Below are 14,181 nucleotides of genomic sequence, written 5' to 3' on the forward strand. Positions count from 1 at the left end.
GCCTACAGTGGAATTACGATATTCCTTACCGGTTTCGAACCTCTGGACATACAATCAGCGTCCATAGCCTAGTGGTTAGGGTGTCCGCGTACAGAGCGGGAGGCCCGTGGCTCGAATCCCGGTGGAGGCTGAAAGTTTTTTCACTGTTCTTGATTTTCCAACTCATTACGATTTTCATTTATATATATATATATATATATATAATATAAATTGGAAAACAAAAACTGGAAAATCGAACCGTAACAGAGCTAGATAGCCTACATTGAACTTTATAACCGGTCGAATTTTGAGTTTCAGCCATTAGGGGATATAGTACCTACATTGGAAATAAGCCCCTCTTTAAGCCTTGAGACTGTCAATAATCATTACCCACGGGAATACGGAGTATTACTGAACATTTTGTGTTCAATAAAATTAAATCTTTCTGGTTTCCGGTTGCCTCACGTTCAATCCCCCCCCCCCTCCCGTATAATGTCACAAGTGTATACAATGCCAATGTTTATACAATGCGATACATATTTAGATATGTATAGCTGATATGAAACTGCTTTGCTTAAGAAATGATAAAACAACTGATTAACATTGACAAACTTTAGGCTTTTAGCAATCCAGATATATATATTTTTCTTTTCTTGTAGGACAATAGATATATCACATATCGAGATGAAAGTTCTGCTCAAAACACTTTGCTTAAAGGTGTGTACATATCAATTTATCCATGTTGTTAAATGACTAAATTTTCACTCTGTAAGGGAGCCCGATCTGCAGAATTTTCTCTAACCCGCTAATTGGCTGAGAAAATCACTCTAAAAAAGAGTGATTTACTGCAATTTTACAGGTCGATCTTTACCGAATGGTATTTGTGTTCAGTGTAGACACATGAACGAATAGAACGATGTGAGGTACAGTTGTTAAAGATTTCCAATTCGGCGACCACTCTTTTATGAAAATCTTCCGGGGACTTTTTCCTCCCTGCTAGTCCCGGTCGGTTGAAAAACAGATAACCTGAATATAATCTGAAACGAAAAAACAAAATCTTGCTTTGATTTGCGCTAAATGACTGATGATTGTGGAGATATAGCCTATAGTTTCTGAAAAGTGGTGAATTGTACTTTTTAAGAAAAGTCACCTAAGATGGAAACGGTTGAAGAAATGGTTTACTCAGCTCCACAGCTCTGGAACAGTCTCCCCTTACATCTGAAAACAATCCAGCATGTGTCAACTTTCCAGAAAGAACTCAAAACGGTCTTATTCATGAATCCATTTGTTAAATAACTGTTGTGTCCATTTGGGGTACTTTGCTCCTGCAGCGCTTCTGAGCAGTTTTTTTTTAACTGGATAAAAGCGCTTGATAAATTCTTATATTATTATTATTACTAGTGACAGTATTTTATATGACATAACGAAGACTGACAAAAATACAGGAAAAATGATGCACTTTGTGGTTCTTCTTTATGTAAACTAATACAACGTCCCATGGTGCTATCTCATATTATATATGAATATATTTATATTAAAGCAGTTAGGTACCAAAGTTTCCGCCTAGTCATTTTAACCTAACATATATCATTAGAACACTTTAGTGAGAAAGGATAAGATAAGCATATTCATATCAGATTTTTGTTAATGTTAATGACACCCTTGACTCATTTCAGGAGGTTTGAAAGTTGAGCATATATAACAGTAATATTATGTAATAGTAATAGTATGTTATAGTATAGTATGTTTTATTTTGATGTTATGTTATAGTATAGTAATAGTTTAGTATAGTATATATAGTAATAGTATGAGTAATAGTATGTTATAGTATGTTATAGTATAGTATGTTTTGTTATGTTATGCTATAGTAATAGTTAAGTATAGTATATATATAGTAATAGTATGAGTAATAGTATGTTATACACTCCGAAGTATTGATACGATATAGCTAATTGATCACGAATGCGTGTAGTATAACAGTAATAGTATGTAACAGTAATACTAATAACAATACTAATAATAAAGGCTTATAAGCACAACTACTACAGTAAACTGTGTGCACTGCTGTGCTGGGAAACAACTAAATAAATGTCAAGGTAACGATACAAAAGTTAAACCTGGTCGAGATTCTGGCTGAAATCAGAACCATTTACAAATAGGTAGTGTTTTAATTGCCTCTTAAAAGTAGCAGTATTTTGGATTTCTTTAAGGCTGTCAGGAAGCTTATTCCACAATTTAGGTCCAGCCTTGGCAAACGAGCGATACCCATACGAGGATTTAAATCGAGGCTCTATCAATAATGTATTTCTGCTACGGTCAGAGGTTACCAATATATCATGGATATATTTAGGACCCAGTCCTCTAACAGACTTAAAGGAGGGCGTAGTGGTCAAGTGGTTAAGGCAGTGGACTTGTGATCTAAGGATTACAGGTTCGAGCCCTGGCCAGATCATTGCGTTGTGTCCTTGGGCAAGGCGCTTTATCTCCATTGCCTCTCTTCACCCAGGTGTATAAATGGGGACCTGCGAGGTAACTTGTAAATATAGTTGCGTGCGCCGGTTTGTGGCTGCACCCTATGGGAAGTCCCCCGGGGGACACGTGGTTGTGGTGCACTGTGGTGCTCCAGGAGAGATTGATTGAATTGTGCACACTTTGGTGTGTGGGTGTGACAAGTTACCAATGACCAGGGGTTAATAATAATCAGCGCATTGAGACTTAAGTGTGTATTTGCGCTTTATAAGAACTGTGTATTATTATTATTATTATTAAACACAATCAAAATTATTTTAAAGTATTTTTAAGTACACCCTGATAGTATGTTATAGTATAGTATGTTTTGTTATGTTATAGTACAGTATAGTAATAGTTTAGTATAAGTATAAGTATATATATAGGGAGAGTATGAGTAATAGTATGTTATTCACACTGAAATACTGAATACGCAATAGTTAATTGATAACGCATACGTGTAGTATAACTGTAATTGTATACGTTGTACACACTGAACTACTGAATACGCAATAGCTAATTGATCACGCATGCGCATACAACTACCGTGCTGTCGGATCTCTAAAAGATACAATAAGTTTTGCTCTTGGTAGAAAGTGATGTATGAGGTCAGCTGTGACGTAAGGTGGTCCACTTTCATAATGCTGCGGATAAAAGGTTTCCCATCCTTCGTTATCCCAAAATGTTGAAGCCGATCCGTCTCCTGTGTAGATAGTAAATAACAAACTTACATCTAAATATTCACATGTGCAGTTTTGACAACACCTATTAGCCCTATAGTTAGAAAAACACTTAGGAGAATTTGTAGATGGGAAGTTCGTTTGAAATTATAAACGGTGGAATTTATATTCATCCCCGATCTGACATTTCCGAGATATTCATAATTTAAGTTGCTTACCTTTCTACCAAATTCTTCTGCGTTTACAGATCCTACCAAAGAAATAGTTTGGTGTGAGGGGAGGCCACTCCCTGCCACCCTTGCCACCGTTCCCTGCCACCATCATGTGTAAAAAAATCATGACACAAATGTGTACCCTCCTTAAATTGTTGATGCCCGCCCCTGCCCATGCATAATTCCTGGCGTCGAGGGTGCACACCGGTACTACTTTATTGCTTCCCATCGATCCCTGTTCACAATCTCGGAAACCTGCACACATTTCACAAGATTCTTGTCAGTAGATTTTATCTTGAGTTCAGGTCCCTTGCTGACTCCAGAAACCTTTCACCAAAAACATTAAAACCATCGATATTCCAGATGATTGAAAACTACCCAGGAATTTATAGTTGTAAGCCTTGAGAATGGTCGAATTGGAAGAGGAAGTGAGCGTTGATCCTGAATGAGGTCAGTGGGGGTGGGGGGGGGGGGCAGTGCTTAAATGTTACCCACTTTTTGTAAGCTATAGCTTGATTTGAGTACATACATAGAATGAAGGCAGGTAAGACAATAGTAAAAGTGCATTGATTGTGCTTTTGCAGGTTAGGACGTATTTACCAACAATAGCTGTCTCGGCCGTCCCTGTAGCGGAGCTTTGAGCTTCGATAATCCCTTCCAAAAAAAACCTGGACGAGTAGATCTGTAGATCTTGCATATCTGTGTCGAGAGGGAAACAAGAAACAGACCAAGAGCCTACTAATAGCAACTTTAATCACATTATATCTATGAACAACCATTTAGCGGTTCGTATAAATTTAGCGAGTTACAAACCGAATACAGAAACCTATTTTGTCCCACACATTTATATCATTTAATGACTCATACTATTTTATAAGCAGAACCTGTGAGGGCTGTGTTGAATTTCATTTTTCCGCGGTGAGATGTTGGTGGCTGACATATTTGAATAGTCAAGTACGATGGTTCCACCAGATTGTGACGGGCAGATGCAGCACCAAAACTAGACTTTAACAATTAAGGAAGCTGTGAAGCACTCAAGGTTTACCTTATAGTCCTATTATAATAACCTTAAAGTTTAATTATTAAGGCTGGATGAGCCTTACACGTCTTGGTCTCTTTACCACAGACACACTTTAGCAGTCAATTTTCCTTTTGAACTCTGGGGGTTGGTGAGGAAGAGAGAGTGAGTGCGAGGCAGAGAGAGGGGGTACATGGGGTGGAAGGGGGTGGAAGGGGGGCGTCGTCTGGAATGTTGAAGAGTAAACTTAGAAAAAAACGTTTTTTAAGTTTCGTAACAGCTTATTGTCCGAAAATTCGAATTTGGGTGAACTAACATCAGGTAGGCCTATTTAATACTGTTTTGTGGAGATGGATTTGAAATCCGCTCTGTATGTTGTCACTTTTCTATATATACTAAGATAATCACCGGGCTGCGTTTCGTTTACTAAAGTAATATAAACATATTCCCTTCCCACAGCCCTCCTTAATACCTTGTGACTACTGTGTTATATCGATTATAGAAATGAAGAGCAAGAGAGAGTTGAAATAACATGATAAAGGTATTTCGTAATATTAAACATACGTGTTGATTTGCTAGTTCGAGTCCACCAATGCATTTCCTTTTTTTTGCCGAAAATGTCTGGATGGCCGCTTATCCGGGCAAAAATATCGGTGGTTCCACATTTGGGATTGCCGAGTAGAAAAAAATATGGTAGACAAATCATATTTGAATTTGTGCGTGCAGTCTGGTAACAAGGATTTTTATAATCTGGCAAGAACTTTGGGACATGTTTGAAAATCTGTGGATAGAACAACAACAAAAAAGAATATTTATTGTTGTTATCAAGTAGTTTGATAGCTGTTGACTTGACCAGATCCGGAGCCACCGTGAATATATATATTAAAGGCTACTTGCCCAAGTCGTATTTTATACACAGAACAATGCCTAGACTAGACTAATTTCCTCGTTAGATCAGAAATAGAGGCTAGACTTGGGAAAGTCCCTCCACATGCAGCATAAATACATGTTTCCAACTGTTATATCCTATCAACAGGGGGGTCAATCCGATTTGAAACGTGGGGGGCGTAATCGATTCAAGTATTCCGGCCGTAAGTACTATCTAAGCGGAGCGCCACCAACGGTTGGCGCGCAGCGTGCCAAGAAAATTTCAGATTTCAATACCTGCCAGATCGCTGGAGATGGCACTTGCCAGGCTGGATAGCAGTCATCTAGTTGCGTGATTTCGGGTGAAAATTACAAATTCGTCACTCAGGAAATCTGCAATAAAGTTCATGTGACCTTCATTTTTGGTGGATTATTTCCTTTATTTGGTGATTCCAATTGACATGAACATTAGAACCCAGTGAAAGTTGACAAATGATGCGGCGAACTGGAACCCCAGCCCCATTTTGCCATATGTTTCAGGATAGAATACCCCTCAAATGTTCGAACCCGTGACAACTAACAATCTGTGGATAAATTTACTTCGAAATGGGCACATTATATTGCACCAAGTCGGTCAAGGAATGACCCCAGGGCCTCAGATATAGGCCTTTAGCAGGGTAGGCCTACGAATGGGCCATATTTTAGAAGCGAAAGATTGACATGGCCGCACCTAACCAACGACCTGCTGTTGATTTCAAACCTTTGCTTCCGAGGACGTTCAAGAAATAGGTGTGTGTACTAATCTGTATTCACAAAAACATAAAGTCAATACAGTCCAATTGATAATTAATGGTGATAATAGACCTACCTGACAGCATCATAAGTGCAGATAAATTCTAGGCAGCTTGTTCGTTTTTTTGTGATGATGTAAAAAATCACTGGCGGGCCGCATGTGGCCCGCGGGCCGTAGTTGCCCACCCCTGGCCTGTAGGAACGATGTCCCAAAATGTCCCCGGACATATAGGCGAAGGAATCTATCCGCTGCGACTGCATGTGAGTTTCTCGACTTGCCGTCCTTGGAGCCGTACCATAAAATTGGTGCATTTCCTCATACGCCATTATTAATAATTTAAATAACTAACTAATTAGGCACAGCCCAGATCCGAGTTCGTATAGTGAGCTTAGCGCAAATTTGGCCAAAAGTCGTCATACGCCAGCATGTTAAACCACCAATGACTTTTAATACCACCAGTGACACACTTCCAACGGGACTGTGTCAGTTTAAATATTTTGCTAGGTCTACGGGAATACATTTCTATGAAATTTGAAACAAGGATGGCAAGACAAACCACTTTAATTGTGTCTTCAGGACCTCACACATGCGCATGTATCGTCAGACTTAAAATAGGTCCCATGTGAGTGGTGGCTTAAGTGATGAAGGCATCAAAATAAATCAGTGGTTGTTCGTTGGATTACTCACGCAAGTTACCTCGGTTGCTCGGTGGATCTGCATCTGGTAATCGGTGAATTCTGGTCGGAGCGAACTATGTAACCACCGTATACCCAGGAACGTAGCTAAGGCCTGATGATTGAGAGGGGGGGGGGGGGGGAGCGTGTAGTGACTGAAAATCCAACTGGATGGGTTTTGAAGCCAGACAATTCCGACTGCTGCTTTGTACCCCCCTCCCAGCCCCCCCCCCGCCCATCCTCGGCTTCCGTCGAACTGGCGGAGGAGACGAAGAAGACCACAGAAGAGCTTCGACTGCACCAACCATAGCCCGTACCGCTGGATTCATCAACTTGAATATTTGTCTATACTCTTCAACCGACGACGACTGGAACTGGCCTCGAAAGAAAGGCAGACTAAGCTTAAGATTGTCGGAGAGCTCAGGGTACCAACTCACGAGATCTGGGTGGAATTCTCCATTCAGCAACATTGAGTGATATGCGATGATATGAATCCTGAGATGTGTAAGTCCTAACCAAATAGAGCCACATCATTACTCTTTTTCCAAATGTATGTGGGGGACATTTGATATTGTTTCCACCACCCATCGAAATGTGGGGGGGACGTGTCCCCCCCCCCCTGGATTGACGCCCATGCCTATCAACCATAATGCCGATGGCTAAGACTTAACACTATAACAGTTAATGATTTAACTTATACCCATGCGTCATGGTGGTTTATAGTTTGAGTAAGAAGAGGTGAATGTTTAGGATAGTACTGGAAGTACTGTAAGTGAGGAAAAAATACACGGAGGACAGATATATCATTCATTATGAGAGGTAATTCCTATTGAGTAGAAGATCCACTAGTGGAGAGAGGTAACTTAATTAAGGTAAGTGAGGAAACATACACGGAGGACAGTTACCATTCATTTGAGAGGTAAATTAATATTGAGTAGAAGACCTACGGTACTAGTGAGGCGAAATAACTTGAGGTAAGTGAGGTAGAATACACGGAGGACAGTTGTCATTCATTATGAGAGGTAATTCGTATTGAGTAGAAGACCTACTAGTGAGGCGAAATAACTTGAAGTAAGTGGGGAAAATACACGGAGGACAGCTGTCACTCATTATGAGAGGTAATTCGTATTGAGTAGAGATGAGGAGAGATGACTCGATGCAGGGAGGAGAGATGACTCGATGCAGGGAGTAGAGAGAGATTACTTAGGCCCGTTTATCATACAAAGTGCCAACCGAAGCCAAATACAACTATAAAAAAACGACCGAACCAAACATTAATCTTACAATTAATGTGCCAGCAATAGAAACGTTAATTATCATCTATTTTTACTTACCAATGGACGGAGCTTTTTCAGACCGTGAGGTATCGGACGAGATGAGGATTTTTTCTTGATATCTGCAGGGTTTCTGTAGTAACCTAGTGACAGTAGACGTAATGCAGATGATATCGTAGAATTAAGCTGCCAGTCGTTTCTATTTAAAAGATTTTGGATAGATGTTGGCTGCTTTGCATTCAAATGCGATTCGTGTACTACATTTATAGCGTCTGTAGTGTAATTTGCACTTTTAATTTGATCTGTAACTTTGATCGGTAAGTATTCGATTGTTTGCACGGGTGTCCCGAATTGATCATACCTCACAGAGAGAATTGATAATCCAAAGCAACACAGTAGCAATGCTATCATCTGTGCAAACAAAATAAAGAAACAAGAAAAAATATAGATGATTCTTTTATAACTTGAACAAAACGAACCTTCTAAGTTTTAAACAATATTGTGACATCAGCTATAATTTTCGCAAAACATAAGAATATTAAAGAAGAAACTTACAAAATGACAAGCGTTTCTTTGAATATCTTCAAAGAAATTTTGGCAAATATCCCCATTCCATCCTTTGCGCACAACTTGTCCATACTCAGGCGCGTATCCAGGGGGGCGTTGGGGCGCGCGCCCCCCGGGTAAGAAAAAGAGGAGAGAAAAAAGAGAAGAAAAAGGGAAAAAAGAGGGGGAAGGAGGAGGAGGGGAGGAAAGAAGGGAAAAGAAAAAGAAGAAAGAGAGAAAACGGAGAAAAGGAGGGAGTAAAAGAAAACTGCCAAGACACCGGGAAGAGAAAGAGGAACAGTGACATCATTACAGCGCTGATCCCTATTATATACACATGGCCGGGTAGCCAGTGACGGATCGAGGACTTCGGAAGGGGCGTGCGCCTCACCCAACCCCTTACACCGACAACTCCATACTAATGTATCTATATATATGGTCTATCATAACGCGTGTCTGTGTTTGGAAGCCTGAAACAATTGTGCTATGAAACCAACTGTGGCTGGTCTCGAACTCGACCGAGTCGTCGGGGAACATGACGCATGGCGACCGCCCCCCCCCCCCCGAGCATATTTTTTTTATGATATCGCTAGTAATTTCAAAATAGAAAATGCTTAGATGCAACTTACAAGGCATGGGAAGTGTCATTTCCAGCGATCTGGGAGGCATTTTCGGCCAAAATTTTCTTGTACGCTTCGCGCCAACTTATGGTGGCGCTACGCTTAGATAGTTTTCCTACAGGCTTCGCCCCTCCCTTGGCAAATTATTCGTTGCGCACCTGTTCGAATTTGTAAGCAAACAGCAGATATCACATCATATCAGTGAGCATGAAAATGGCGGGTTCAGGATGAACAGCCTCAAAACTGTCGATGTGTGTAGTCATAGGAACCCAATTTGATTTGGGGGGGGGGGGGGGGCTGTAACGACTTGCCCGATGAATATAACCTAAATTTTTCCCGCGCTCCGCGCGCGTTCAACAATACAATGTCAATATCATATAGGCAAGCATCGGTTATTACATCGCATACCATCGTGTACCGTACGGTCCGTGGAAATTGCGCAGTATACCGCGGGATGCTAATGTAAACAACGAAATGTCTTATGTAGATGGAAAAAAAAGCATGGAGGTGCAATTATGTCAAATTCTCTTTTACATTAGTAATGGCGAATTAGTCGACCAAGCTTAGAACTTTATTTTAATTATCAAGGAGATATTTGTTCATTTCCTTTAGCTATAGGCTACATCATTGCAATTAATTTTTCTTTCAGTAGGAACCCCCACTCCCGCCTCCTACGCCTATGTGTGTAGTGTTGGGTTTCGGAAATATCTGGTATTTTTTCATTTCCTTCAACCAAGTTTAATAATAGCCGTTATAAGAGGGTTTAATATTTGTACACCAATAAATTAACTGTGTCTGAATTTTCGAAAATTTCCTTACCAACATTCTTCATCATACTTCCCTCTACTCGTGTAATTTTGACCGGTCTGTTAGGGTTGAAGGAGGTTTTCTATATTGGTTGTCCATAGATGGCATTGTTTGCAACATTATGGGTATGTTTTGAAGTGAATTTTCAAATTCTGAACAAATAATGGGCTGAAAACCTTCAAAAGTGGGGCTGTCGGGTATTGTGGGCCGAATCACCTACAAAAGCAATGATCCACAGGACATGCGATGAGGTCGAACATGATTTGTGACTGAAGAAAATCTATAAAAAGTTTATGGATGAAAAAAAAAACTATTGGGAAATACTTGGTTCTCAGGCAAAAGTATACATCTGGTTGGTCATTTTCAAGCCCGAGAAGTGCCATTTCCGGTGATCTTGGGGGGTATAAAAACCAGAATTTTTCTTGTACGCTGCGCGCCAACCGATGGTGGCGCTCCGCTTAGATAGTAATTCGCTCCCCCCGGGTTAAAAAATCCTGGATACGCCCGTGATATACTGACATTTCATTCATAAGTAACTTCATTCCTGTCGGACTAAATACCACATGTTACGTGCTTAAGTAAATAGTAATATATTACTCATGGAATAACTATATATATAAACTTCACGATACAAATGTGGAACCAGGGAGGGGCCCAGGATCGGGGCACTCCCTTTAAAATGATTTTGCCACCAAACAAATGACCTACAAAGATATACAAGGTGTAAAAACATAGTGGCAGAAATAGACACGTCTCGCGTTCATAATTTTAACCGATGTTTTCTTATGCACCGGTATATTTCATTATAGTAATTTAAGGCTCTACCGATATCCGTCCTACCCGGTCGCTAATTGTTCCCCCCTCGAGAACTAAGGAGGGTAGTTTGCATAAATGTGCGTTCCTTATTTATCAGACGGCATAGCAACATCTGCCAGTCATACCAACCGAATCTCGCCAGTATAGTAACACTAGAAATTGTGGTTACTATCGTCTAAAATCATCTAAAAATAATCTATATAATAATAGTCATCTAAAAATAATCTATATAATAATAGTCATCTAAAAATAAATCGTCTAAAATGGTGCTATCATTCCCATGTAGTGAAAGTGCTGCTATAGTGTATACGACTTTGTGTGTGCCATTCGGAAGAAAGTCTGAAAACTTACCGGGAAGGTAGGGGGCACACCAGTCCACCCCCTCATCGGCTACGTCCCTGTACATATTGTAATATCAAGCATTTGATAATATATACATATTATTACGCGTGGGTAGAAACATGCATTGGTATAGCATATCTCCAGACTATTTGACCAAAAATGGAGTTGATATGTTTTCATTAAAGACAAAAATCAAGTTTCATATAGGACAGACAGTACTTTGACTAGAAAAGCCAATCGCTCTTGTTCAGAAAACCTCGTTCTTTGCTTAGTGTCACAGTTGTTCAGTTGAGTCTAGTTGCAAGCTGTCCTGTATAAAATTGATAAATGAGGTGATTTCAAAAGCTACTTACCCACACGGGTTTATACCACCTCTGTTGCAAGGATAGGTGCCCAACAAAACCAGTAGAATCCATAGTTTTAGTAATATACTGTGATATTTACTGAGCGTTAATTGTATAGCAAACTATAGTATATAGTATAGTTTATACTGTTGGTTACAGTGGCGTAGGAAGGTACTTCTGAGTGGGGGGGCTGAAGACTGATGGCCGGCCTGGGGGAGGGGTCTAAGGGGAGGGGGAATTTTTTGCATTTCCAGGTAGCCTCAGATGCAATTTGGTGCAATATAGCACACTTCAACACCCACTCCATTTTGTAAACTTAATTTTGTATTTTCAACAGGCCTTAGATGCAATTTGGTGCTCCAAATGAGATTTTTTTCTCATTTGGAAATGAAAAAGGGGTTTTCTGACTTGCGAAGCGGGGGGGGGGCGGAATGATACTTCCGCCCCTCCACATTTTTCACTGGGGGGGGGCTGGCGCCCCCCCAGCCCCCCGGTTCCTACGCCCTTGGTTGGTTATAGCGTATGTACTTGCCTATCAGTGTGCAATGTCATTGTAACGGTTGGTTGCTGCAAGTGAAAAGAGTTTGGCCTGAATAGAAAGTTCATAAAGAAATATCTATATAAATAAGAAAAAACTCAGGGTGTTAATGCTATCGCTGGATGCACTCGGGCTCCGCTACGCTCCGCCCTCGTGCATCGCTTGCATTATCCCCCGATCGTGCATTCATCCTGTGAGTAACGCACGCTAGACCGTTGATTAACCCCTTAATCAACGTAGTATAAAGAATGTATATATATATATATAGTTACAGTTTAATAATATAGAGCTGTTCTCTAGGGTAGACTCTCAACCAGTCGAGAAGAGGTACAATATACAGGCCGGCACGCACCCTCTGTTTAAAGAAAGGCACGAGGCCATAAATAAAGAAAATCAAACAATTAAGTTTCTAACAATGTATGCTTTTACAACGTTCCCAGCAAATATATATATATATATATATATATATATATATATATATATATATATATATATATATATATATATATATATATATATATATATATATATATATATATGTGTGTGTGTGTGTGAGTGTGTGTGTGTGTGTGGGTGTGTGTGTGTATATGCATATATGTATATTTAGTCAACAAGCGAGTTGGTCTTGATTATACTTAATTATGCATCTCATCAATAACTGTTGAAGAAAAAAAGAATAAAAAAAGTTTATCTAGAGTTGAAAATGTTATCTTTCATTATTCACAGTCGAAATAACATACTTTTGGTGAAAACACCTTAAGGTTAATCCTGTTAGGTACGAATTCACTGTTGACTTGATTTCAAAGTAGTACGGTTATTGTAATTAATATATATATATATATATATATATATATATATATATATTAATTACAATAACCGTACTACTACTTGGTAAGCTGCTTTCAATCAGAGAAGTTAGTGACAGGAGCTCCATAAATATTTCATGGTGATCACTCCCTCATGGCTTGTACTCATTGGCGGAGCGTCCATACAGTCAGGGGGCGATTGCCCAACCTGACGGACTCAAATGGACTGCTGGCGCCCTTTACAACTTTTTACCACTTTTTACTTATTCGCGATTATTGACTTTTTTATTGCGCTCTCATCTATCTTGTCAAAGATATATACAATGAGTTTCAATGGTGTATTGAAATTGACAGACCTTTGGGAGAGGGCTGACCATGACATTACTGAGAACATGAACTAAAACATTGTAAAAAGAGATAGGCAAAAGTTTGGCAAACTTGATGTATCTACAGAACAAAGAGTAAGTGATGAATTATAATCATCTTGCATGAAATTTTCTGAGTCACACAAAGTGCAAAGAAACAGCCATGTAAGAGGAATCAGAAGAAAGTCCAGTACTAGAGTTTTGTAGCCTATAGAAGAAGAAGAAAAGCAGCTCGAAGTATTCATATTTAATAGAACCATTTATACAAGGCTATCAATTTAATGGTACACAATGGCCACCGTAGCAAAAGGTAATTATGAAAATAATGCATATTAACCCATATGTAGGCCTGCACCCAAGTTGGGATTTTTTTTTTATTCATTCTATTATATCCTGCACTTTCATGTAGGTTTCAACGCAATTGCACTGTGAGTATGAATATCCTATTTCTGTTAGACTAAGGTTAGTACCTGCTAATACTGTCAGTATTATTGCTTTGAAGGATGTGGCCAGTATATAGAGTGTTAACAACATTAGTAAATTGTCCCAACTGATTGATTAGGTCACCGTTTCTACAAATTAAAAGCACAGATTGGCTAGACTCATTACAAACCATATTTTCATACTTCATCTGACTAATCCCTGTTTGGATTTTAACAGTTTCCCTTACTTGGTATGTGGAATAGCAAGCAACATGGTATGAAAAGAAAAGAGTACACATCATTTATGTATAGCGTCATCTATTTGTTGGAAGAGGTGCAATTACATCCATCATATGTGACAATCTTAAAGGTCATTAGTTTTCATATTTCTTCTAAAGCACTTTCCTGGGAGAAACTGCCCCTCTTTGAAGTAAAATAATTTTCTGGTGGCAATAAAGTGCTTCCTGAAAGCTCAATGGTGCAAAACTCTTTGATTATCTTGCATAATATGTAGGACCAGCATGGGCGGCGATCATGGGGTGGGGGGGGACATGTCGCCCCAATATTTTA

The 14,181-nt window shown here is 39.5% G+C and overlaps 1 protein-coding gene across 1 annotated transcript; it reads right to left on the reverse strand.

Annotated features, from left to right (window-relative positions):
* Positions 1-794: 794 nt before the first annotated feature.
* LOC139967106 (carbohydrate sulfotransferase 15-like) lies at positions 795-11,552 on the reverse strand. The gene is made up of 7 exons (XM_071970827.1): positions 11,490-11,552; positions 8,367-8,416; positions 8,066-8,204; positions 4,962-5,178; positions 3,980-4,078; positions 3,034-3,190; positions 795-1,016 (listed from the first exon to the last, which is right to left on the reverse strand). The coding sequence occupies exons 1-7, from the start codon at positions 11,550-11,552 to the stop codon at positions 833-835; spliced, it is 909 nt and encodes a 302-aa protein (XP_071826928.1). The 3' UTR covers positions 795-832.
* Positions 11,553-14,181: the final 2,629 nt, after the last annotated feature.

Source organism: Apostichopus japonicus, chromosome 4 (assembly GCF_037975245.1).
Source record: "Apostichopus japonicus isolate 1M-3 chromosome 4, ASM3797524v1, whole genome shotgun sequence".
NCBI lineage: Eukaryota > Metazoa > Echinodermata > Holothuroidea > Aspidochirotida > Stichopodidae > Apostichopus > Apostichopus japonicus.